The sequence below is a fragment of the Megalobrama amblycephala genome, linkage group LG10, assembly GCF_018812025.1.
Source record: "Megalobrama amblycephala isolate DHTTF-2021 linkage group LG10, ASM1881202v1, whole genome shotgun sequence".
NCBI classification, from domain to species: domain Eukaryota; kingdom Metazoa; phylum Chordata; class Actinopteri; order Cypriniformes; family Xenocyprididae; genus Megalobrama; species Megalobrama amblycephala.
In genome coordinates this window covers 22,776,758-22,802,015 of record NC_063053.1, presented here as the reverse complement: position 1 = coordinate 22,802,015, position 25,258 = coordinate 22,776,758, and the positions used below count along the sequence as shown (strand labels likewise).

General features: G+C 37.5%; 1 protein-coding gene across 4 annotated transcripts in view; it reads left to right on the top strand.

The window, feature by feature from the left end:
- Positions 1 to 25,258, top strand: part of LOC125277158 (SLX4 interacting protein) — a 54,587-nt gene that overhangs the window by 10,933 nt on the left and 18,396 nt on the right. For all 4 annotated transcript variants that reach the window (XM_048205455.1, XM_048205452.1, XM_048205456.1 and 1 more), the window contains 2 exons: positions 22,606 to 22,683; positions 23,838 to 23,926. In XM_048205455.1, the coding sequence (XP_048061412.1) occupies positions 22,606 to 22,683; positions 23,838 to 23,926 (167 nt within the window). The remainder of the gene's footprint in view (positions 1 to 22,605; positions 22,684 to 23,837; positions 23,927 to 25,258) is intronic.

Sequence of the window (25,258 nt, the reverse complement as noted above, 5' to 3'; positions counted from 1 at the left end):
TGGATGATTGCACTTTCTTGAGCTTTATACTCGTTGGTTCCATTCACTGCCATTATAAAGCTTGGATGCATCAGGATATTTATTAATATAACTCAGATTGTGTTAATCAGAAAAAAGAAAGTCATAAACACCTAGGATGGCTTGAGGGTGAGTAAATCTTGGGGCAATTTTCATTTTAAAGGGAACTAATCCTTTAACATGCTAATTCTATTGAAATCAGTTGTGAGTTTTATGGAGGAACGCTTTTTGAGCTTTCTTTTCAATTTGGATGTCACCTTAGAAGGCATGTAATAATAATTTGTTACAATTATATAGTGCTTTTCTGGGTACTCAAAGCGCTTTACATATGGAAGGGGGAATCTCGTCAACCACCTGGATGATGCGACAGCAGCCATATTGCATGAGAACTCCCACCACACACCAGCTTATTGGTGGAGAGGAGACAGAGTGATGAAGCCAATCAGTATATGGGGTTGATTAAGAGGCCATGATGGACAGAAGCCAATGGGCAAATTGGGCCAGGATGCCGGGGTTACACCCCTACTCTTTTTGAAGGACATCCTGGGATTTTTAATGACCACAGAGAGTCAGGACCTCGGTTTAGCGTCTCATCCGAAGGACGGTGCTTTTGACAGTATAGTGTCCCCATCACTATACTGGGGCGTTAAGACCCACAGAGACTACAGGATTAGCACCCCCTGCTGGCCTCACTAACACCTCTTCCAGCAGCAACCTAGTTTTCCCAGGAGGTCTCCCATCCAGGTACTGACCAGGCTCAACCCTGCTTCAGTGGGCAACCAGTCTTGGGCTACAGGGTGATATGGCTGCAGTATAAAGCAAAGCAGCTCACTAGGTTTTGAAACAAAGCCATGATGTTTTGGCTGTTTTTCTGCATCAAACTCATAAAATCATGGCAGCATAACAAAAATTTTAGAGTTGGTGCTGTTTATTTTGGCAATGATAACGGCATTATTTAGTTTATGCCATTGGCATGTGTTCAGAAGATGGTGACGTACAGACCCATCCCTTATGTTCATTAATGTCTACTAATGTTTAACTATTTTGATTTATGTATGTTTTGTTGTACCCATTTGAACCACAAATACAACTGTAATCTTACAGTACAATACTGAATGTACCTGTTAAGATTGTAAATATATTTTGCACCTGAATATTTGACAATTTGCTATAGGCTATTGAAATATATAATTACCCATGATCAAGCTGCAAGTAAAGACCTGTGTCTTTCCCTCACACCTACTTTAGAAACAATCTCTCCTTCATAAACACGAGACATGTCACACTGCTTCACAACTCTGGCACTCAGTACACGGCTGTCCTACAGCAGGAAGGGAAAGGTTTCAAAACAAAGTAGAGAAATAGAGACCATAAAGAAACAAAAAAAAATTACTTTAAATGTATACAAAAGAAGTAGCAAGCTGTTTCAAACCACTGAAACGAAGTCCAAACTAACTTTGTTTTAGTCAGATTTACTTTGAAATGACATCACGCCCGTTCATTCTTCGATTTCACTTGATGTGTGTTGGGGCCTTAAGGGAGGTGGTTCTTTCTACACAGGTAGCACTTAAGGACTGTAAAAGGCTGACTCACTGCATGGGCCAAGTCCTGCTGAGAGAGGTAGATTACAGGGCAGTTAAGCTCATAAAAAGAAATTTTCTCCTCTTTAGATGTTGCTGCCCCTCTCACGGCACGTCAAGGCACGGCTGCACCGCTGCGGAGGTGCTCATCTTTCTCTCTTCTTGTTGTTCAGTGCTAGTATTACATGCAGTTTTGCTTATTTTATTCTCCTCTTGCTGCTGGGAAACAAGTCAGGCAACAAGATTAAAAAAAGCAAGGAGGTGGATTGTTTATAGTCTGGCATTGGCTATTAGGGTTTTTAGGGTCTGTCAGTAGCTGGTTTCCCAGATAAAGATCGACTTACTTCAGCCTTCACTCATGACGTGGTGTAAGTGTCCAGCACCTCTCATTAGAGAACGATCTGAGATCTGACAAGCATATCATGAATCACACTGCTCACTGTGTATGTAACAACTGTGAGAAATGCATTGTCTCGCCCTTGGTCCAGGTGAGAACAGGGCTATTGTCTAATATATCGGAAAGTCTGACTCATTATCTTTGACAGATAAGCATAAAAAATGATGAAATGCACTCACAGGGAGTGTGTGCATGGACAGACTGTCTCCTTCAGTTGTGTCCATAAACCTAGAAGGTTAAAAGTATTTTTTTAGGCCTCTGGCAGGAAATGGAGTTGGACTGTGACTGGGAAATAAATGCAAGGGTCACATGCTCAGTGTGGAGGTCAAACAATAACCGGCTGATCTCCTTCTCAGTGTAGCATACACACATGTGAGGGTGCTCACTCAACAGATAAGAAATATCTTTTATATCATGAAGTAATTATATTTTGTTTTTTATTATTTTGTGATATATATATATCAGAGGTCGCGTTAACCGAAAATTTTCCGTCATTGACGGAATTTTTTTATCAATGACGGAAAAATCTGAAGGCCGTCCGTCACGGTGACAGATTACACTCAGGGTGATCTACTGTAAATTGTAACTGTAATTCCCACCCCTGTCCAGTTGGTGGCGAGTGCGCTCCAATGTAGCAGCAGAGCACTGGATCCAGAACAAAAATAAAACTGGCAGGAATCTTTTGCTATGCGTTTGATACTGATAACGCACAGGCGAGTACCCAGAAGCTACAACTCTCTATCACGCCACATTAAAGAGCGCCAAAACGGTATTTATTGCTTGAATTTCTTAATGAAATGGACAGAATTTGAAATCTGAGACTTTTGTTCCATATCAAAAGCAACACAAAGCGTTAAACCTATTGCGATTTATTGGATGGGAGGCGCACAATGCACTGTTTAATCATCAACTGAAAACAGCATATAGCCTACCAAGAGATCGATTGTGATTTACGAATCGATATTGGTCTCATGCATGCACAAAACAGCAAGGAGACATTTTAATTGTTTATTAATAAAGTAATGTTTTCTGAATCAGTGTCGGCTGCAAAGATGAAGTTGATATTGACTCTCATCATCTCCTCATGGATGCGCTAGAGAGAGAATGCACTTCATTCGGTTTAGTCTACATAATCAGAGTAGCCTATTTCTTTTCGTTTTTAATTAATTCGTTTTCGTTAAAGTAGGTATTTAAAGCTTTCTGTAGATATATTTCTCATGTCTGTGAGGCAAGCAGCCGCTGAGTTTCGGTTCATTTAGCTGACGTGTTCCAGTTCACGCGCCAGTGATCGCGCCCGCGCCTCCATGTCATGATTATATTGTCTGGTATATTTGCTTCTTATTTATTACATCCAGGCAATTGGTTAATGAAACATTGATTAAAATTAAGATACAATTTTTACAAAACGAAATTCACTTTAAAGAAAGGCTTTCTACAAAATAAAACTTAATGAAGTGTTTAAAATCATGTCTGACCCTCTCCATGTCTCCCGATATATTGCGCATCTTATGATGCATCTTACTCATGCTGTTAACTTTTCATAATCAAATAGATTAATTTAAAATATAACATAGGACTATTTAAACATAAATATGAAACTACGTTTTCTTTAATAGCTACCATCGTAGCCTATAGTACGGTACAGAGAAATTTCACGTGTGAATTACCCGTCATTTTAATTTTCATATTTTAATTATAATAACACATTTAATTGCTTTTATTTTTGTTCAAATGTTATAATAACACATTTAATTGCTTTTATTTTTGTTCAAATGTTATAATAACACATTTAATTGCTTTTATTTGTGAACAAAAATAAAAGCAATTAAATGTGTTATTATAATTAAAATATGAAAATTAAAATTACGGGTAGTAATAGATTATGACGGAATTTTTACGACCCTGTCCGTCAAAATGACGGACAATGTTAAAGTCTAACGCAACCTTTGATATACAGGTGCTGGTCATATAAGTAGAATATCGTGAAAAAGTTCATTTTTTTTAATTGTAAATAATTTTTTTTTTTTTTTTAATTTGTTGATTAGAGCGTACAGCTAATGAAAGTCCAAAATCCAGTATCTCAAATTATTAGAATATTTACATTTGAGTTTCATTAAATGACCATCCCTACAGTATAAATTCCGGGTATCTCTTGTTCTTTGAAACCACACTAATGGGGAAGACTGCTGACTTGGCAGTGGTCCAGGAGACAATCATTGACACCCTCCACAAAGAGAGTAAGTCACAGAAGGTCATTACTGAATGTGGTGGCTGTTTACAGAGTGATGTATCAAAGCATATTAAATGCAAAGTTGACTAGAAGGAAGAAATTGGGTAGGCAAAGGTGCACAAGCAACAGGGATGACCACAAGCTTGAGAATACTGTCAAGTAAAGCCGATTCAAACACTTGGGAGAGCTTCACAATGAGTCAAATGAAGCCAGAGTCAGCGCATCAAGAGTCACCACACTCAGACATCTTCAGGAAAAGGACTACCAAGCCACTTCTGAAACGGAAACAACTTCAGAAGCATCTTACCTGGGCTAAGGAGAAAAAGAACTGGACAGTGAACAGTGGTCGAAAGTCCTCTTTTCAGATAAAAGTAAATTTTGCATTTCATGTTGAAATCATGGTCCCAGAGTCTGAAGGAAGACTGGAGAGGCACAGAATCCAAGCTGCTTGAAGTCTAGTGGGAAGTTTCTGAAGTTAGTAATGATTTGGGGGGCCGTGACATCTGCTGGTGTTGGTCCATTGTGTTTTATCAAGTGCAAAGTCAATGCAGCCATCTTCCAGGAGATTTTGGAGCACTTTATGCTTCCATCTGCTGACAAGCTTTATGGAGATGCTGATTTCCTTTTCCAGTAGGACTTTAGCACCTGCCACAGTGCAAAAACCACTTCCAAGTGGTTTGCTGACCATGATATTACTGTGTTTTATTGGCCAGCCAACATGCCTGACCCCTGAATCTATGGGATATTTTCAAGAGAAAGATGAGAAACAGTCGATCCAACTATATACAGATGATCTGAAGGCTCAATAGTGCTTCAGCAGTGCCACAGGCTGATCACTTACATGCCACACTTCACTGATGCTGTAATTTGTGCTAGGAGCAAGTCATTTGCTGTAATATGTGCTGCCGACCAAGTATTGAGTGTACAAATGAACATACTTTAAAGAACTTGAACTTTTCTGTTTTGAAAATCCATTTTTTGATTGATCTTAGGAAATATTCTAATATTTTGAGATACTGGATTTTGGACTTTCATGAGCTGTATGCTCTAATCATCAAAATAAAAAAAAATAAAAAAAACTTTTGAAATGTTTTACTTTACATGTAGAGAATCTAGAATATATGAAAGTTTCATTTTTAAAAATAATTTACAATAAAAAAATGAACTTTTTCACAATATTCTAATTATATGACCAGCACCTGTGTGTGTGTGTATGTGTGTATGTGTGTATGTGTATATGTATATATATATATATATATATATATATATATATATATATATATATATATATATATAATATACATACATATACACACATATACATACATACATGGGTGACATTTGACTCTCGAGTTAAGGGAGGCAGTAAAAAAAATCAAGTCTTTTTGTACCTGCATTTACTCATTTATTTAATAATTTACTTCTACTTTTTATCACAGGAAATGGCATGCATGATATGTAAATCATTGTCCATCATTTTTCGAGCAACTGGTGACAAAGAAAAATGCCAAAATATTATAATGCCACATATTACAATGACACAAGTCGCAATATTGAAAATATTTCCATTTTAAACCATGAAGGCAAGCTAGTGGATATCACATAAACAATGTGCAAACTTTGTGTGAGAGTTATGCGGGTGAAGAAGTCTCAAACGGCAGTCAGTTATTCACTACAGAAACTGAAAGTAAAAACTGGCCGAGCTTTTGGCATCTGACGCTGCATTAACGGCGCATATTCTCTTAGATACGATGAATCTAATTTGTTTTCTTAATGTTCCTCTTGTGGCCCATAGTGAGAAACAAATGAGTGTTTCACAAATCGAGAAGTATTTCATGATAAACAAGTTTTTTAAATGAGGAGTAAGCTATCTAACTAATCTTTTATTATCCTCGCAGCTTGTCAGTTATGTGGTAAAGCTCTATGATATTGCGGGGCAAATTAATTGCAATATTAATTTAATAATAAAAGTAGTATAACAATAATAAGAATAATGGTAACACTTTACTTGAAGGGGTGTGCATAAGACTGACATGACACCTTCATAATCATGACATGACACATGTCATGAATATGAATGAGGTTTTATGAATGTTTATGACAACTGTCATTAAGTGTCATTCGCTCAATTATGTCATTTTTAATGCAAAGATGACATTGTTTGAGATGTCCGAGTTATGACAACTTGAAATAAACCAACACATCATAACCTGTCAGTGTCTTTGTCATGACAACTTGACATCATTTAGCTTTATAAGTTAACATTGCATTAAACTGTCATGTGGTTGGTTTTGACATTGGCTGTCATGAGGGCATTATAATAGTGTCATGAATATGTATCTTGAGCTCAAGTACAGTGGTACAGATTGAACTTGTCATTAAAATGTCATTAAGTGACAATACTCTGTTTCCTCCAACAGAAGGTCAGATAATAGACAATTTCAAATTTCGTAAAAAAGATGACACTGTTATAAAATAATGGTAACACTTTATTTTAGGGTCTTTTAACTAGTTGCTTATTACTATTAGCATTCATATGGCTAAAATATTGGCTATTTATTAGTACTTAAAAGCACATATTAATGCCTTATTCTGCATGATCTTATTCTACATTCTTAATCCTACCCAATACCTAAACCTAACAATTAACTATAAGCAGTAAATTAAGAGTTTATTGAGGGAAAAGTCATAGTTAATCGTTAATATATGTGTTCCCTATACTGAAGTGTTACCAAAATAATGTAATGTAATGTTAACCCATAAAGCTAAGAAGTTTTTTAAGTTTGATAATTAATCTGCTATGTCATGTTTATGACAGGTTATGATGGTTTGCTAATGTCAAGTTGTCATGACAAAGACACTGACAGGTTATGATGTGTTGGTTTATGTCAAGTTGTTGTAACAAAGACATCTCAAACAATGTCATCTTTGCATTAAAAATGACATAATTGAGCGAATGACATTTAATGACAGTTGTCATAAACATGCATAAAACCTCCTTCATATTCATGACACGTGTAATGTCAAGATTATGAAGGTGTCATGTCAGTCTTATGCACACCCCTTCAAGTAAAGTGTTACCAGAATAATTTACTAGCCCTGCATGCCCGTCCACTATACGCCACTGTGAAGGGCTAAACGGCGTCCTCCAGGCACGGCATCAAAGAGATTAACTGTTTAATCCAAATCCACATGCATGGACCGTTCAATTTTCAGTAGTGCAATGTCCGAGTTTCTCCTGTCTCATGATGTTTCTCATGTGTTGTCAGTCGGCAATTATTGTTTTATAAAAACAATAATTGGTGATACTCAACCTCTACATTTAAAGGCCGACTGAAGTGTCTTGAGACGCACAGCATTATTCAATGTGTTGATGTAATTTTCACTGAAACAGGAAGACGTGACGTGGGGTTTATTTCACAGCTCAGCCAGAGCGGTTGAGCTTGGCAAAGCCTCATTTGATAGCTTATGACAGCCAGAGTCTAACAGATTCCCCTTTTACATTTAATATGAAACACTTACTAAAGCAAACCAGGGAACATAATCATGCTGAGGATGTGTAGTTTGAAAAGTGTGTAATTTTTGTTGGTACATGGCACCAGTGTTATCTCTTCTACTTGTCAGTACTGTTTCTAAGGCAGAATCTGTCTAACCATTTTTTCCTCCTAATGTCCTCCATATCGCTTTAAAATATAGCATTCTGTGTAGAATTCAAATGGGTCCGATACGTTTTGTGGTCCGACTCGCGCGTATGATCCGCTCTGTGCTCTCGTGTCTCTGGACCGGAGCAGGCTGTGTGCATGCTGCGGTGGTTCGCGTGACACAAACTGAAAGAATATTTACACAGTCTGAATCGTTCCCTATCCCCTAAATACTGCATTATGTGCCATTCACCATATAGAACAGTAATTGTGTGAACAAGTGACCGATTTCAACCACAGCTTCAGCATCTATTTATAGTGTAGGGGATGGGACGCTTCAGATTCTAGAGAGCATTTATTGGACAGAAAATCTGATGGGAAGCTGAAGTGCAGGGTGATGTCATCAAAATCGTTGATCCATTTTGGCAAAAGTGAGAGACTGTAAGTTTTGAAGGCTTATAACTACTAAATGCAAATTTTGTCATTGTTTTGGAGCACACTAGCTTATAGATAACCTTAAGGCTAACATATTCATACTAAAAGCCAAAAAACCTCAATCTTGATTTCATGAGGACTTTAATGATAAATGTTTTTATGAAATTTTATATGAAGTAGTTCATGTGATTTGATTCATTTATAAAATGTATGGCAGTGACATTCATACTTGATTCCTAAATTGTTTGCAGTGCCTGTTGGACTAAGCATACACACTCCTTATAATTTGTAATTCCAATTGGCCAAATACTTCGTGAAGTCCAGTTCACGACACACTTTTAGGCGATTGGAATGTACCCAAAGAGTCCTGCGATTTTCCCAGTCACAGAACATGTGACTACTCCAGCTGTCGGCCATCAGCAGCTATTAACTCTCCCCAGATCCTTTTGTGTGAACTCACTTATGCACTAGACATATTTTTCCCTTTCTTTTATGTGTCAGCATACATGGCATGCATCAAGCATGGCGTTTTGTGTTCAGTCTCAGCTTAGATGTGTCTATTGTCAACCTCTGTGTGGCTGTTTGAACATGCATGTCACATTTATCATATCCAGTGAGCGTGTCACATGCCGACACATTTCCTGACCAGTCTGCTCTGCTCTCAGCTGCAAAGGCCATTTTCCAAATGTCAGCCCTTGTAGATTCTCTCTGACTGACTACCTCATGCTTCCCCATTAGCTCATAGCGAGTTGATTTATTTATGCTTTAGAGAGGGCGGGAAAGGGGGAACTTTTCCCACCAAATGTCTTGGCTTGGTGGAAGCACGAGCCGGACTCTTGGCACACTAACCAAGAAAATGTTTTTTTGCTGGAAGACAGCAGATTGCAATGTTTTATTAGTCATTTGTTAAAGCATGTCTGCCCTGAAAAGGGCAAAAGTAAGGTTTCTCACTGACTTTTCCCCCTTATTAAGAAATAATGTTTTTTGGAGTGAGATGAACGGTAAACTTGTTGCACTCAGGGCAGATGTCTTTTTTCCCTGATTATTGCCTCTCCTTATGAAAGAAGCCACTGCAGCCTCTGGATGACCGTGTCTGTCACCCAGAGAGTCTGTTTGCTGCTACGTTACAAGTGCTTTAACCTAATCTCTGATGCTACAAATTCAAAATAGAGTTATTAGGTTTAAATGGAGAACATGAGCTAATTAGATTTTTGCTCAAAGTTTCTGCCAAAGAACTTTTTTTAAGATGAAGCTAAATTATCTTAGTCTTTCATTGTAAGAGTTACAGCATAAGAGTTGCTTTTTCTCAGCTTTCTCTCATCTCATTTTTCCAGGAGTATTTTTACTGTGAAAACCCGTAAATTAAAACATCAATTCCTGCAAAAGAGTTCACACAAGCAATCCAATTTCATCTATTTCAAGCAAACATACACACATTTGAGAACTTAATGAATGACTCACTTCGCATTCCTTTAGTTTGGAATGTAACTAATTTGTGTGAAATTGATTTTGTGTGAATCCGCGTATCGAATTTGGGCACTAGCAAGGATTTTGATCGACTAAACTTCGGGACTCTGATGACTCAGTTTTCTTGCAACACGATTATGTGGTTACGCATTAAAGCGCCACTGGCATTTATCAACAACATTGCTGTAAAACATGCCAGGACTGAAATCCAAGTATGTTTCTCTGATAACTGTTAAAAAAGTCATCATACTGTCATCATTCAATGTGCACGCCTCCTTTTATATCAGCTTCAGAGTGACGAAAACATAACGTCATTTTTGGTATGTGAACCTAATTTCTCTTTCAAACCGTGTACAAATCTTTCTCTCATTGTTTAGGGATGCATTGATATCATAATTCTCACCAATATTAAAATTCTTTACTATTTTGTCTAAAAAAATATGTTGAAATAATGTTTTTCAAAATTAATGGCAAAGATAATCTTTTACTTTTATTCAGCAAGGACACGTTAAATTGATCAAAAGTGATCATAAAGACTTTTAGACTTTTTTGCAAATAAATACTGTTCTTTTGAACTTTATATTTATCAATCCTGAAAAAAACATGTTTCCACAAAAATATTAAGCAGAACAAATGTTTTCAACAATAATAATAAAAATAGTTTCTTGAACACAAATTCACAAAAAATTGCATTTTAAAATATATTAAAATAGAAAACTAAATGGTAATATTTGATGATAATACTGTTTTTACTGTTTTTTCCCCCCAACAAATAAATGCAGCCTTATTCAATAAGAATAGAGAGAGAGATTTTTTTAAGAATTTTAAGTATTGTAAATATATTGTATATATATTCAAATATTATAAATGTATTGTAATTATCACAGTTTGATTTTAGTGGAAATTGTGGTAAACTTTTGTAACTATACATTTTTGCGATGGTCGTTTCTCATTAGTTCTTAGCTTCCTACAGGTTGTAAAGTTTATTTGTCCAAATGGAAGTAGCACTAATGTTCTTTTAGTGTAGGTGTCACACATAATAAATTCCTGAAGTGTAAACCAAGAAGCCCTCCATCAAGTTCAACCACGCTGAGGCAATTACAATTACAACGCAGCTGTTTGCATTTTCACCCATTTTTAGGTAACTCTGACATCTACCTATGCACATCCGCCCCACGTTTTGATCTGATTAGCAGGTCTTAATGGATGAAGGGGAGGAGAAAAGAGGTGGGCGGCTCCTCCATACCCCTCCTCCTCGCTGAGCCCCTTCCTCTTTCCCACAGGTGCCAGGGCTTACAGTGCTGGTGTGGCAGAGGGGGAGGGAACACCTGGCAGGCTGTTCCCCCTGATGGTCTGCCGGGTTCAGATGCATTTTCCCAGGCTCCCCAGATGAATGGTCACTAATAGCCGTGGGAGAGGGCTTTGCGAGCGCTGCACAGTGTACCAGGCTGACTCCTCTTGGCAGGCCCTGTGAGGAGGGCTTAAAGCAGTGCTGGCTGCCTGTGACCCAGCCCTATAGCCAGCACAAGTGCACTGCAACAGATAGCCTTACCGCTGGAGAATGTGTTTACAAGGGCACAGAGGGAGTGAGATCTCACTCACAGTGAGTGGAGGGATGTGGGACCGGCTGCGGCACTCCATTCACTTCTGATTCTCTCTGGCTGTGTTCACACAGCAGCAGCAGAATATGGTGCTGGTATAGAGTGATAAATACGGTTATGTTCACATGCACTTCCTTTTGAAATGAATTTGATGCTGCTGTCAGCTAATTTGAGATTTGACAAATTGACTTGCGTTTTGATTTGACTTATTTGTTCTAGTGATGCACAATATATCTATAACATATCGGTTATCATCTGATGTTAAAGATTTTAAAGGGGTCCTTGATTATGATTTCACTTTTTTAACTTTAGTTAGTGCGTAATGTTGCTGTTTGAGCATGAACAACATCTGCAAAGTTTCGATGCTCACTGTTCAATGCAAAGGGAGATCATTTCTTTTACAGAAATCGCTTTTTAAGGACTATAACAAACAGCTGGTAGGGACTACAACAAGCTTCTTCCTGGGTTGGTGAAACCCTATAAATACATTTTTTGTATTGTGAGTTGTTGTAGTAGAGTGTTGTTACCATGCCGTCATTTTATGCTGGACTGCTTCACAAACCAGGGTCTATTTAATGCTGGATTTGCACAAAAGATTAACATGATGGCACATACTAGTTGATGAGTTGAATCAACTCCACAACAACTACATAAATTTATCCACTAACCATTCAGAAACATCCATTTGCATTCTAAAAGTTGTGACATCTTCCTGAGTCACTCCATCAGACAATCATCATTTTTGCCTGCGTGAGATTCTCCAGCTTTGCTGTTGATGAGCAACTGAAGTGTGAGCAGTTAAAGCTCCGCCTTCTTTTGGAAAGCATCTGGGAGCAGCAGCTCATTTGCATTTAAAGGGACACGTGCAAAAATGGTGTGTTTTTGGGGAAAATTTGACAAGCTATAATAAATGATCTGTGGGGTATTTTGAGCTGAAACTTCACAGACACATTCTGGGGACACCAGAGACTTATATTATATCTTGTAAAAGGGGCATTATAGGTCCCCTTAAAAATGACTCTATATAGATGTAACAGTTCAAAGGTTTGTGGTCAGTAAGATTTTTTTTTATTTTAGTCTGTTCTATATAAAATCTCATTTACTGTGAGATCAGTGCCCTCTCTCCAACAGTTTGCAATAAGAGCATTCTGTTTCTGCCCACGTGCCCTGTAGCCTTTAAATATAAAGCATGTGGTGGCATTAGCAGCAGTTACCTGCCCTGGAACATGTGAGAGGGACTAGGAAGGATTACCAGCATGGGAAATGGAGACCTGGGAGCAGGAGCTGTCGAAATTCCTTGGGCTCTTTTGACTGCCTGTCAGTCTGTCTGTCTCCTTGTTCTAGAATTAGCCCTTGATGCTTTGTCATGTTGCAGTTGCTGTGCAAATCCACCTCCTAAGTCCCACGTCTCACTGTACAGAAAAGCCCCTGGACAGCCGGACTCTTTCCGCAGACCTTTCTCCCACGCTTTCACACACAAACTCTCAAATACACAAATCTACACAGCTTTAACACGCCCGCCTTTGGCCTGAAACTGATGTTTATACATTCAGTATGACTCGATCTTACCACACACACCCCTTTCTTTCGTCCGGGGTCAGCGGTGTTTCTCTGGTACTGTCCCACCACAGGGCTCTGTATGTAATTAGGGATTGGGGAAGGAGAGCTTGATCAGTATGGGATTCATGGGACTGTTTCTCGACCACAATCTGGTCAGGCAGACTCACACACACATACAGACACAGCCTCCATGAACCCAGGCTATACATGCCGCCTGACCAAACTTCACTTCAGGAATTACTAAATTGTTTTAGAGGATCACCCTGCTTTTTCCCCTCAACGTTTTCAATTCAAGCTCCAAGAGCAGATCAAATAGCAGGTCATGTGCTCAGGGTTAATGGTGCCTTTCTCCGTCGAATCCATCATTATTTTTTGGGCCATTATTATAATTAAGTACATATTTGTCTGGTAAAGGAAGTTTGATTGTTCTTCCACTGTAAATGGCATTTCATATTTCGTCATTAAGAACTTGCAGGCATCAGTGCGCTGTCCAGGTGAGTCAGTTTTAATGCACACAAATTCATAATCGCACAAGCGGGATAGATTTAGTAGGAGAGAGAGATGAGGAGGTCTGGATTCAATGACAGGCCTTAGCTCAGGTTCAAAACCTTAAGCGCTGCAGAACAGCACATAAGTCAAGTTTTCAGAAGCCTTCCCCACATCGTTAATCTGCTGGAATCAAACGGGAGGAATGTGTTTCTCTGCCCTCATTCACACCACTTTTCCCTGTTTGCCCTTAAGGGTCCCAGATTCCTCTATTTACTGTACCATACCTGCATATAATTTAAGTATTTATGGATAGTTTGTACCAAAATATGCATATACTGTGTAAGTTGCACTTAAAAAACTGGTTACAAAACCATAATTCAGTCTAATTGCTCTCTGTTTGGACAGGAGTAGTTTTCCCTGAGAAGGTCAGGTAATTTTGTCTTTCACAGATTTACAATGTGATTTTAATCCCATCCAAATTGACCCCCCCAAATCGACCCCCCAGTTATTTCAAAAGGTCCTTACAGCCTACCACCGCAAAAGAAACGAAACCCACAATGACACCTACCGAGCAAATAAATGGTAAACAACAGGATAAAAACGACAAATTATTGTCATGGATTTAACCACAAAATACGTTTCTCTCTCTCTCTTTTTCTCTCTCTCAATTGCATTAATAATTGTATTAGTCTTCTAACAATGGCTTAAGCCTCCATTACTAGTTCTGAAATGCAGCAACGGAGGCTTGAGATGAATGTGATAAGAAATTAGTCCCACACAAAAGAGTGTTTTAAGGACAAAATCTTGACACGTCTTGAAATACGACATCTGAATAGTGTCATGAGGTGTGGTAACCGTAGTGGAATAATTGACTCTGGACTGTTGAATTATTAGAAAATAATGCACGCTTCACGCCGGGGCCGCATTACCACCTCAGGTGTCCATTATTTTCTAATAATTCAATGGCCCTTAGCCAATTATTCTTTACACGTTTCATACTGTATATGCACTACTATCCAAACATTTGGGGATAGTAACATTCCTTTTTTGAAAGAAATTAGTACTTTTATTCAGCAAGGATGCATTAAATTAATAAAATGTGACAGTAAAGACATTTTATAATGTTAGAAAAGATTTCATTTTCAAATAAATGGTGTTCTTTTGAAAGAATCATGATTTCCTTAAAAAATATTAAGCGGCACAACTGTTTTCAACATTGATGATAAGATATGTTACTTGATCATAAATCAGCATATTGGAATGATTTCTGAAGGATCATGTGACACTGAAGACTGGAATAATGCCATCATAGATAAAAATGACATGTACATGAATTAAATATAAAACAGTCATTGTATTTTTGATCGGGTAAATGAAGCCTTGGTGAGCATAAGAGACATGTCAGCCAAAAGTATATCTTACAGAGACATTGCAGTATTTAAAATTTCCTTCAAGAATTCCGTGTTGGTGTTAAATCATTTGATGTTCTCACCCGTTTTCATAGCCATGCTGATGTCATAAACGTTTATAGTGCAGGTGTATGCAATTTGTTAAACGTTGCGTTAGGAGCTCTAATTAAAGGGAACATCTGCTGGAACGAGAGGTGGGATGTTCTGTTTGAATGTGACTGATCACAGTCTTGTTCCTTGTGCTGTGTCATGTTAAAGTTTATTGTAGGCTTTTGGTCAATAAATGTCACCATGTTAGGTTTTGGTCTTGGTTTTGATTATTTTGTGAAGACTATAGAAGGAGGTTTCTGAAGGCGCTCCATTTACTTATCTTTACAGTTTTCCTTTTGATCATGTGTTGCATCCTCCTGTTGGGCCACATTGCAGCATTTCATAACCATGCTGAAGGGTCACCCAAATGTTAAATTGAACACTCATGTGCAAATATTGTTTCAGGTGGACGTTGAACAGAGTGATAAGACACACCAACCGCTCGGCACAGGCTACAGTTACGCAGCCGGTTGTGATGTGCTTCCAGGAAAACCCCGCTCGGCCCTTCCATGTGGCGACCCCCTTGAAACACTCACACACATACGCACAATCACCCGGGAGCCCCACCCTGACCCAGTAAGAGCGGAGGACAAGATCTTGGAGGGTGATCATTCACATCAAAGTGAGGAGTGAGAGAAAATATTTCTACAAATTCCAACTCTGTCACCTAGACACCCGCTCTCCACCCGCCATACCCGGTTTTCACGTCTGTGAGATTACTTCGGTATCGTCTGTTGCACACAGTAGCTGAATGCACAGATATCATGGATCGTACCCGGTTTTACCACCAGAAATCGTATCTGATGTTGTCTGTTTTTAGAGCTTGATGTGTTTAGATTGTACAACCTCTTTGGCTTGTCAAGATCTAGACTGCGGTGCTGAGAGATGATTATTATTCTTTCGCATGTTGAGCTGTCTGTGCTCTCCATTTGTTTAGAGCTGATGAGATTTTTATAGCTCATGTTCTTCTTTGAACTCTGAATCAATGGAAAGAATGGCTCTAGTTGGAGACAAGGGATCACTCACCCTGCTTTTCCATTTTATTTCACATTCCTCTTTACATTCTTCTGGTTTGTTGACTTTTTGTTCTCTCTATTGTTTTCCCAGGAAGTGGTAAAAGCTCCAGGAGGGGTCGTGTATGCGTGTTTACTGATGTACTGTATATTTCTGCCTTGGCTTAGTGTCAGCAAAGCCTTGCATGTATGTTGTGATTGTTGGAACACTTTTCCTCTGAGGGCATCTCAATCGTCTTCTCACATCAGATGCTACTTGCATGCAACATTTTCAATTACAAAAAGAACATTTGTTTTTAATGTAAGTCTATAAGCAAATTTGGCTGGAAAATAATGACATATGATGTAAAACATTATCAGTTGGCAATTAGTATTTAACACAATCTTACTGATGCATCCAAAACTTTTTTTTTTTTTTTTTTGCAAATTCAACACAACCTCACCCAGCTAGATAACATAATCTTGTTGACAAATCAGTGGAATTTGCAACAATAATGTAGATAAATCCAAATATTTAAGTTTGCAAGGCATACGAATAGTTCTGTCTACTGGACTTAATCTCTCTCATGCTGAAATTAACACATTTTTAGTGTTTAATTTTGGGGGCACATTTGTTTACTTTTACATGATAAGCAGTCGTGATACAGTGTTGAGTCGGCACTTGTAAAATCTGGGTCCTGAATCAAAAACAGTTGAGAACCATTGCTGTAAACATCGGCCTTTATCTAGATAACTCCAGTATTTTCGTTTCTTATAGACAGGATGCTTTAGAAGAGCTTAAACTGCAAAAAGACCCTGAGATTCACATTTAGCCAGAATTAGAGCTGCAAGAACTTTTTTTTTTTTTTTTTCAACCAACAGCTGATTTCTCAAAACGAGCCTTTTTGTGGTTTTACTCTAGAGCAGACTCCTCTTTCGGCCTTGTCTTGGGAATTGCCTCTTTGAAGTAAAGGAAAAGAGGAAACATAAATGCTATTAAACTTTTTTTTTTTTTCCCTTTTTGGTAAGGAGGCAGGAGGATGGGTCAATCTAAGTTGGGATGGACATGAATGAAATAGACTGAAGCACACAAGAAAGATGCCCATTTTCATTTCTCCTGAAGTATGCAGATTATCAATCTGTTGTTTGTTCTATCCATCCACACCAGAGTTAAAAAGGGAAAGAACATGCCCTAGGCTCTTGATGCTTAGCAGAGAGACTTATGTTATGAGTGAAGAGTTTTATTTTCCCATAACTCTCCCAAGCTTTCGGGGCGGCTCGTTGCATACTTGAATGATTAGGAGCAGGAAAGATAAGACGTTGATACTGTCCACGCACACTTTATTTCACCCTCATTGAATTTGGTAGGGTTCCATGTGCCATCTTGATCTCTCTACCGGTGTTGCCTTTCTCCCTTAAGCACTTTAAGTCAAAACCATCTCAAAAGCATATAAATCTGATATTGAAACCCTCCTCGGTTAATTCTTTGTGATGGAGAGGAACACCCGAGGGAGCATCTGATTCATATTATTAGTCATATTAACCTGCAATGCTTAGATGAACAGTTCTGTGATGGTAGGTGTTGTTGTTCCCACTAGTCTTGTATCACTTCCCTTAAGCAAATAAAAAAAACAAAAAAAACTAAAGAGCACCAATCGCCTGGAACCTTGACATGTATATCAACTTTAGGAGCCAGTTTGGCAGGCTCACCGGGGTTTCACACAAGATGCTTACCATAGCCTATTATTCTCGGAGGTGGGATAAACTAACATTTATGATAATTAGTTTGTATCTTGGATACAGTGACTTGAGTTTAGGGTTTAATAGGGTTTAAATTCTGTTTGTTGTTTTTGTCAGTGTTTATGATCATATTTGAACGTTGAATGGAAGTTATTTCAAAGCAAGTATGTGCAGGAAGTTTGATGCTGAGCACTAATTTACCTTCTTTCTTTACTGTGACAGATTGTACCTTTGTTTTTACAGTGCAGTTAGTTTTGCCAATGGAGGAAAAAGGTATTGTAAATAATTCAAACAATGAGAGGAGCTGCTGTTAAGCAGTACTTGTGAAGTGGAAGAAAGTAAGTGGTAGATCCATCAATCACATACTGGGGGTGCTGATGACAGTTTTGTGGCTGGCAGACACTGTAATTGCATATCATTACCTGGAGAAGCACATCAAGCTCCCGTTTGAGGACCTAGCTAGCTGTTACTGGGGCCTGCAATGACATCAGCTGGTCTTCTCTAATGTATTTCTGCTTATTTGACACATCTAACACGCACTCTGACGATAGACAAATTTTCTCGATGTGAGGCTGTTTTAGAGTGCACACATTGAGTTTGTTTTTCTTTGTTTTCTATGATCTGAACCGATATGCTTAAGCACTCATAAGATAGTTGTCCGATCCATTTTGTGTGTATTTTATGGTCCTGTGGCAGCCTAGGGCAGTCTCTCACAGACAGGCAGAGAGGCTGAGGGGTCTATTCAGGGCACAGAGTGAGAGCTGATGGATTCCCATGCCTGTTTTCTTGTTTACAGCTGCACCAGCAGATAGCTAGCGTGTTCACCAGGCCCCCTCTCGCTGACAAATTCCTCCCAGATTAAGCAACAGTGCTCTGCCTTCGCGTCTAGTGGATCTTGCATTCCTTGGACAATGACAAACAGATCTAGGCTGGATTCTTCCTTTGCCCACTGTCTCTTAAATTAAAACAGAATGGTTGTGTCGTTGCTCCAACACTAGGAGGTTTGAATGAGCTTGTTTTCATGGCATGGTAATAGTGAGTGGGTATGGTTGCTCCGGCAACTGTAAAAGTGAATGAACACATAATGTTGACATCACTAAATGCTTCATATAATGAAGGTTCAAGTTAAAAATGAAAAAGTGACTCACTTAATTTGATTTTGATTTTCTTGGTCCAAACCATAGATAATGAAAAAAGTGTGGTGTATATAATATAATAAATATAAATATGTAAATTAAATAATTAATAATAAAATAATTAAATAAAATGTAAATTAATTTATTACACATGCAATATATATTTATTTATACAACAGTTCTTTCTGGTTCTCGAATCTGATTGGCTGAGAGGTCTTTCCAGCCATTCAATATTCTACCAGTATAGCCACAGGAACCGTTTCACTGTTTGAATCTCTCCGTGTCATGGCGGACGAGCAAACCCACCATTTTTATAGATATTGTTATCTATTGTTATTTTGTAATGGAATGTAGTTTTAAGAATTTTTTTAGGTGAGAATATAGTTGTTTAGACCTCAGATATGCGATTTATATGTAAACATAGCACCTATTTGAAAATTTGTTTAGATGCTTTCGGAGATGCAAACTCCAGGCGGTCAGCGACCATTCAGCACTCATGTACCCGCAGAAAACAGCGTCATCTTGGCCAGTGCTTCAGGAATTTGCTACTGGCTCTTATGTAGATAGTGGTTAAACATGAGGTATAATTAATTTTGGGTATATCAAATGGGCAATCTTTGGTCTTATTAATCTATTACTTGTTCGAGAGCTAATAGATTTGGCTTAAAGGTGCTGTAGAATGTCTTTTCAAAAGATGTAATATAAGTCTAAGGTGTCCCCTGAATGTGTCTGTGAAGTTTCAGTTCAAAATACCCCATAGATTGTTTTTATTAATTTTTTTTTTTTACTGCCTATTTTGGGGCATCATTAAATATGAGCCGATTTAGGCTGCGGCCCCTTTTAATGCTCACGCTCTCTGCCCATGGAGCTCGCGCTTGCCTTTAACAGCATAAACAAAGTTCACACAGCTAATATAACCCTCAAAATTGTTCTCTACAAAGTGTTCGTCATGCAGCATGTCTAATCGCATAAGTATGGTATTTATTTGGATGTTTACATTTGATTCTGAACGAGTTTGATAGTGCTCCGTGGCTAAAGCTAACATTACACACTGTTGGAGAGATTTATAAAGAATGAAGTTGTTTATGAATTATACAGACTGCAAGTGTTTAAAAATTAAAATAACGACAGTCTTGTCTCCATGAATACAGTAAGAAACAATGGTAACTTTAACCACATTTAACAGTACATTAGCAACATGCTAACGAAACTTTTAGAAAGACAATTTACAAATATCGCTAAAAATATCATGTTATCATGGATCATGTCAATTATTATTGCTCCATCTGCCATTTTTCGCTATTGTCCTTGCTTGGTTACCTAGTCTGGTGATTCAGCTGTGCACAGATCCAGACGTCCTGCCCTTGTCTAATGCTTGAACATGAGCTGGCATATGCAAATATTGGGGGCGTACACCCCGACTGTTACGTAACAGTCTGTGTTATGTTGATATTCGCCTGTTCGTCTGAGGTCTTTTAAACAAATGAGATTTATATAAGGAGGAAACAATGGTGTTTGAGACTCACTGTATGTCATTTCCATGTACTGAACTCTTGTTATTTAACTATGCCAAGATAAATTCAATTTTTAATTCTAGGGCACCTTTAAGGGCTATATTTATTTTCATAACTTTATATTTACATTGAAATTAAATCCTGTACTAACTAGAGCGCTGTTTTTGTACATTTGACTGAACTGTTTGCTTGTGTTTATTTCCTATTTTACTTCTTACACTGTTATAATGGCTATTATTGTTCATTTAAATATTATTGTTCAATAAATAATATTTTATATAAATAACATGCTGTATTTTTTAGTATTGAAAAAGAGTCCGTTAGTGATTTTTGACTTCAGTAAAACTTCAGTCTTTATGAGTGAGACAGTCAGTCAGTCACAAAGACTTTTATATTGAAATGGACTGAAACAAGGATGTTTTTTATTTAAATATCTTATAAGACACAACTGACAAATGCATTGACTAGCGCTGTCATGGGAATGTCTAAAATGGTAAAAGGACAAAGACAATTCAAGATATCGCTTTCCTCAGCGGACATTCAAACTGATTTTGTGAATATAAGATTGACCTGACGAATATCAGCTAGATGCATGTAATACACCCGCTCAGGCGATCTCTCTCTCTCTCATAATACTCTACATATTACAGTGAGTTTCAATGAAGTAACTCAATGTTTCTTTGTTACCAGTTCTAAAGTGAAGTTTTGGAATTAGTAACGGAAGCTTGTGCTCAACTGTTAAACCGTCAGCTTGAGATTTGAATCCGTGGCGTTCCTCATGAATAGTTCCTCACAAAAGAGGGTTTTAAAGACACTCTATTGTTGTTCTTATTTATTTACACATTTGTGCTGTCGAACCTATGGCTGAATCACAGCCATCCTGATATACAGCCATATCACATGGCTACTCGTGTGATATTGCTTATATATAATATGATATAAAATAACATGATTCGGAATGAGCAAACCAAGTATTTCTTTTTTTAAATAAAATAAAATAATTTAAATTTATTATTTAATTTATATGTATGTTATTGTATTCTTATTATTACACATACAAATTGCTTAATATAGTGTATAATATTCTCAGATTAAGAACTGCTTTCAGACCAGTTGAATGACATCAAACTAATTTAAGCTCACAACAGAAGGTCTACAATGAAAATGTCCTTTTTTCGAAAGAGTGTTTGAGCTTTGAATAGATTCCTTGGTAATATCCAGAATGCTTGTTCAGTTCTGATTCTTTTTGATGGATGTCGATCGTGAATGAGTCACAAACTAATTTTCAATTTATTAATTTCATCAGTTTGATTGGCCTTTGTATACACACTATTTATTCACTTCTTCCTTTGTGTGAACATAATTGTGCAAACAGAAAATTTTATAATAAATCTTCGTTTATTCACCTGTCATCTTACGGTTACAAAATAACCGCTGACAGAATGATCAGGTCTTATATCATAATGAAGAGGTTTATTTTGTGACAATTACCTGCTGACTGCATTATCCCACTTTAAATAATTTATTATGTGAGAAAAATGAGATTGCTGAATGCGTCACGAGAGGCACAAAACTAGCACAGTGTTATTTATCCACTATAGAGTATAGCAGTTATACTAAAATATTTGACCTCAGAATGCAGAAATCAACCAATCACTATTGAGTGTTTCAGAGAGCCGTGTAAGAATAATAAATAACAGCCTTCGGTGCTAATTTTCAGCCACTCAGCCAGTGTTTAGAGATTTTTGCCGTCTAAAATACAGGTTATGCAGGCAAAGTGGCACATTATATGCTGTTCTCAAAGGAATGAAGGATGAATTCATAAAACTCTCTTACCAGTAGAGGCTGTAAATAGTTTCAGTGTTCAGTCAGTCTTGTTACAGTGGACTTCAAAGGCCAAGAAGCCCCTGGCACTGCTTACGTTCATGTCTGAACTATGATGAGGCTTCTTTCTCATTTGCTTAAACGCTTTGGTATTTTTCAGACATTAAACAGCCTTTGAGCAGTGTCATATTTGGCAGACATTGGCAGCCTTTGTTCTGGCCTTTTGCATGGCCACATATAATTGATAACGTCCATGTTCAGTAGATGTGTCACAGACTATTAATGCAGTGCTGATTTGCATTTAAAATTATTTTCCGTAGAAAATGTTTCCTCATTCGTAAACGTGGATTTGTTTAAACAAACAGGCAGTCCCAAATGTGATTGTTTCATAATTAGTTAGCCCACTCTGTTTCAATATTACCTATTCTAAATGTGTTTTGACTTGTAACGAATTTGACCATAAAATGTATTTGCTTCTGCAGGTGGGAATGTTCGTCTGGCGGTGCACTTCATGAAACGACACGTCAACTTGAGATGCGTTGTCAGGCAGCACTACAGAGGTAGTTAATTTCCTCTCCTCCTAGACTAAAGGAAAATGATTTGAGTATTTTTTTTCCACATTAAGTTTCCTCATGAAACAGATGATTGTATCAGAAGCACCTGTGTTGTTATTAGTTCGTACAGCTGTCAGGCTCAGTCGGAGGTCACTGTCCGGATCATTTTTATTTTGGAAAAAGACGACTGAAATATGTTCACTTAGTTGGCAACTCAGAACATGATTCAAAGTACGTTTTGTGCTGAACTTGTGGTTTCGAGTCAAATTTATACAGATCTAAGAGAAACTTATTTGAAGAAACCACCCATTATATTTGGCTAGACGGTAAGAGATGAATGCACTCCATCCTAATAGGGGCAGAGCTCAAATATTTGAGACTAAAACCAAGTCCACCCGAGCCAGGCTTGACAGCAGCTCACGGGGAAAATGTGGTTTGCTTATCATAGTAAACAAGTTCTGACTAATGTTTCACTGTATCTTTAGAGGTATGTCAGACTCTGTGAAGGAAATTACAAACATCATTTTACATGATTTATGTTTAACACGACTCAAAGAAATACAAACAAAGTAGGAGCGTACAGACTAATAAGGCTGTCCAGTATAGATTATTTTAAGTGATCTAGGAAAAACAACATGAAGAAAAAGTAGCTGACGAACAATTTGCTTGGCCTTCATTTTTCAAGCTAAATTTGGCCAGGTTTGAAGGAAATAAACCGGAAAATACATCAAACAATGTGGTTTGTTTTACTTGTATCGAGTTACATATTTGAAACTTTATTGACTGAGGGGCAGTGGGGACATGAAGTCGCCCAGTGTTGACATTCAACTTTATGGCAACTTTGCCATTTCCTTAAAAACAACAAATAAAGCTTTTTCAACAGTATTCAATATTTCCCATGAAGAGGGCATTGAGGTCATTTTATGCTGCTGAAGCTCCTGTAAATTCATCTTAGTCGCTTAACTCCCTTTTTTTTTTACTTTTTACTTCAGACGTCTGAGAATTTCTTATAAATATCATGCATATTTTCACCTCTCTTTCCCATTTCACCCTTTGTTTCAAACAGAAACTTTATTGTATATTATATTCTGCTAAATGGTTTCCTCATCACTTTAGCTACAGCTTCATCAGTCTTTTTTTTTTTTTTTTGACCTTCGCAGAGTTGCGTGTGTTTCCCGAGCGTGTTGTAGTGTGTGCCAGTCCTCCAGAGAATTCTGCACTTCCCAATGGAAATCTGAACCTGGATGTGGTAAGAGCTTCTTATGTTATGAAATAATGTTTATAATCAGTGTTGGAGAAGCTACTTTGAACATAGCTTGCCAAGCTATAGTTTACTTAAATGTAGTTAAGCTACAGTAAAGTGACCCTCTTTAAAAATAGTTGGCTACACTATAAGCTAACAAAACTGTCTAACTATTATTGAAGGGGTAAACTGATTTTATTCTATGGACTGTCTGTGGGCTTGCCTAAGATGCTGACTAGTTATTCTCTAGCTCTTTATATAATATATAAAGAATGTAAGAAAATTAAGTACATGTGTCTTTATTGTATGGTGTTTCCCAATCTTGAACCCATTCTCTGCAAATGCCATTAATTGGATTCTGGACTCATGTAGTTAATTCCTATGTGTTTTGTTCTCCCCTCTCGCTTATTATGGGCGACAAATGAGTAGTTGGAAAGGGCTGATTGTTGAGGCTCTTTATGCTATACTGCTCTCTGAGGTGGACCACTAAATGCCTTTGGCCTAAGACATGGAGCCCTGGCTTCTACACATCAGTGAGTGCAGCATGTAAATATGACCACTGAGTGCATACATTGAAAATTTATATCAGGGGTTTTCAAACTTTTTAAAGCCAAGAATCCCCTTTCTAAAATCTAAAGGCACCTGTGTATTTTAAGACCCTTGTGAACTGTGTGAAGAAATATAGCATTTGTGATATTTGATGACATGCTGTTTAAATATTGGTATTTTATTTTTTAAAATCATTAGGGATGCACCGATACTATTTTTTGAGGACCGAGTACGAGTACTGATACTTTTTTTTCTAGTTTTTTTTGTGATGTTGCAGTTTTCCAAGCACAACACAGTGAGTGAACTAATGAATGTAGGACAGCTTCTTTATTATTACTCTAATAAAAGAAGTAATACATTTTATGTGCTTGTCACAAACTTAAAGAACAAAAATTTTACAGTGTCCAATAACCTTCAAAGGGCATAATTACCAATATATATGTTGTTATATAAAAAGAAATTTACAAACAAATTACAAACAATACAACAAAAACTATAGAGATACAAATTAAATAAACTTGTTTTTCAGATACGTAGGTTTATTTACCATGTATACATCCATTTAACATATTTTGTTGTTTTATTAGCATTAATGACAAATATAGGCTATGGTCCCTTTGGGACCGAATCCATGGATATTGACACATATCCTGTTTTCACCCAAATGTTTACGTCCACTTAAGCCATAACTGACTGTATTTACGTGAGATAATCCACACGATGGACATTTTGACAAGTATGTGTGCATTTGACCATTCAGGCGCGAGGAGAACTGATCGCGTGCGGTCT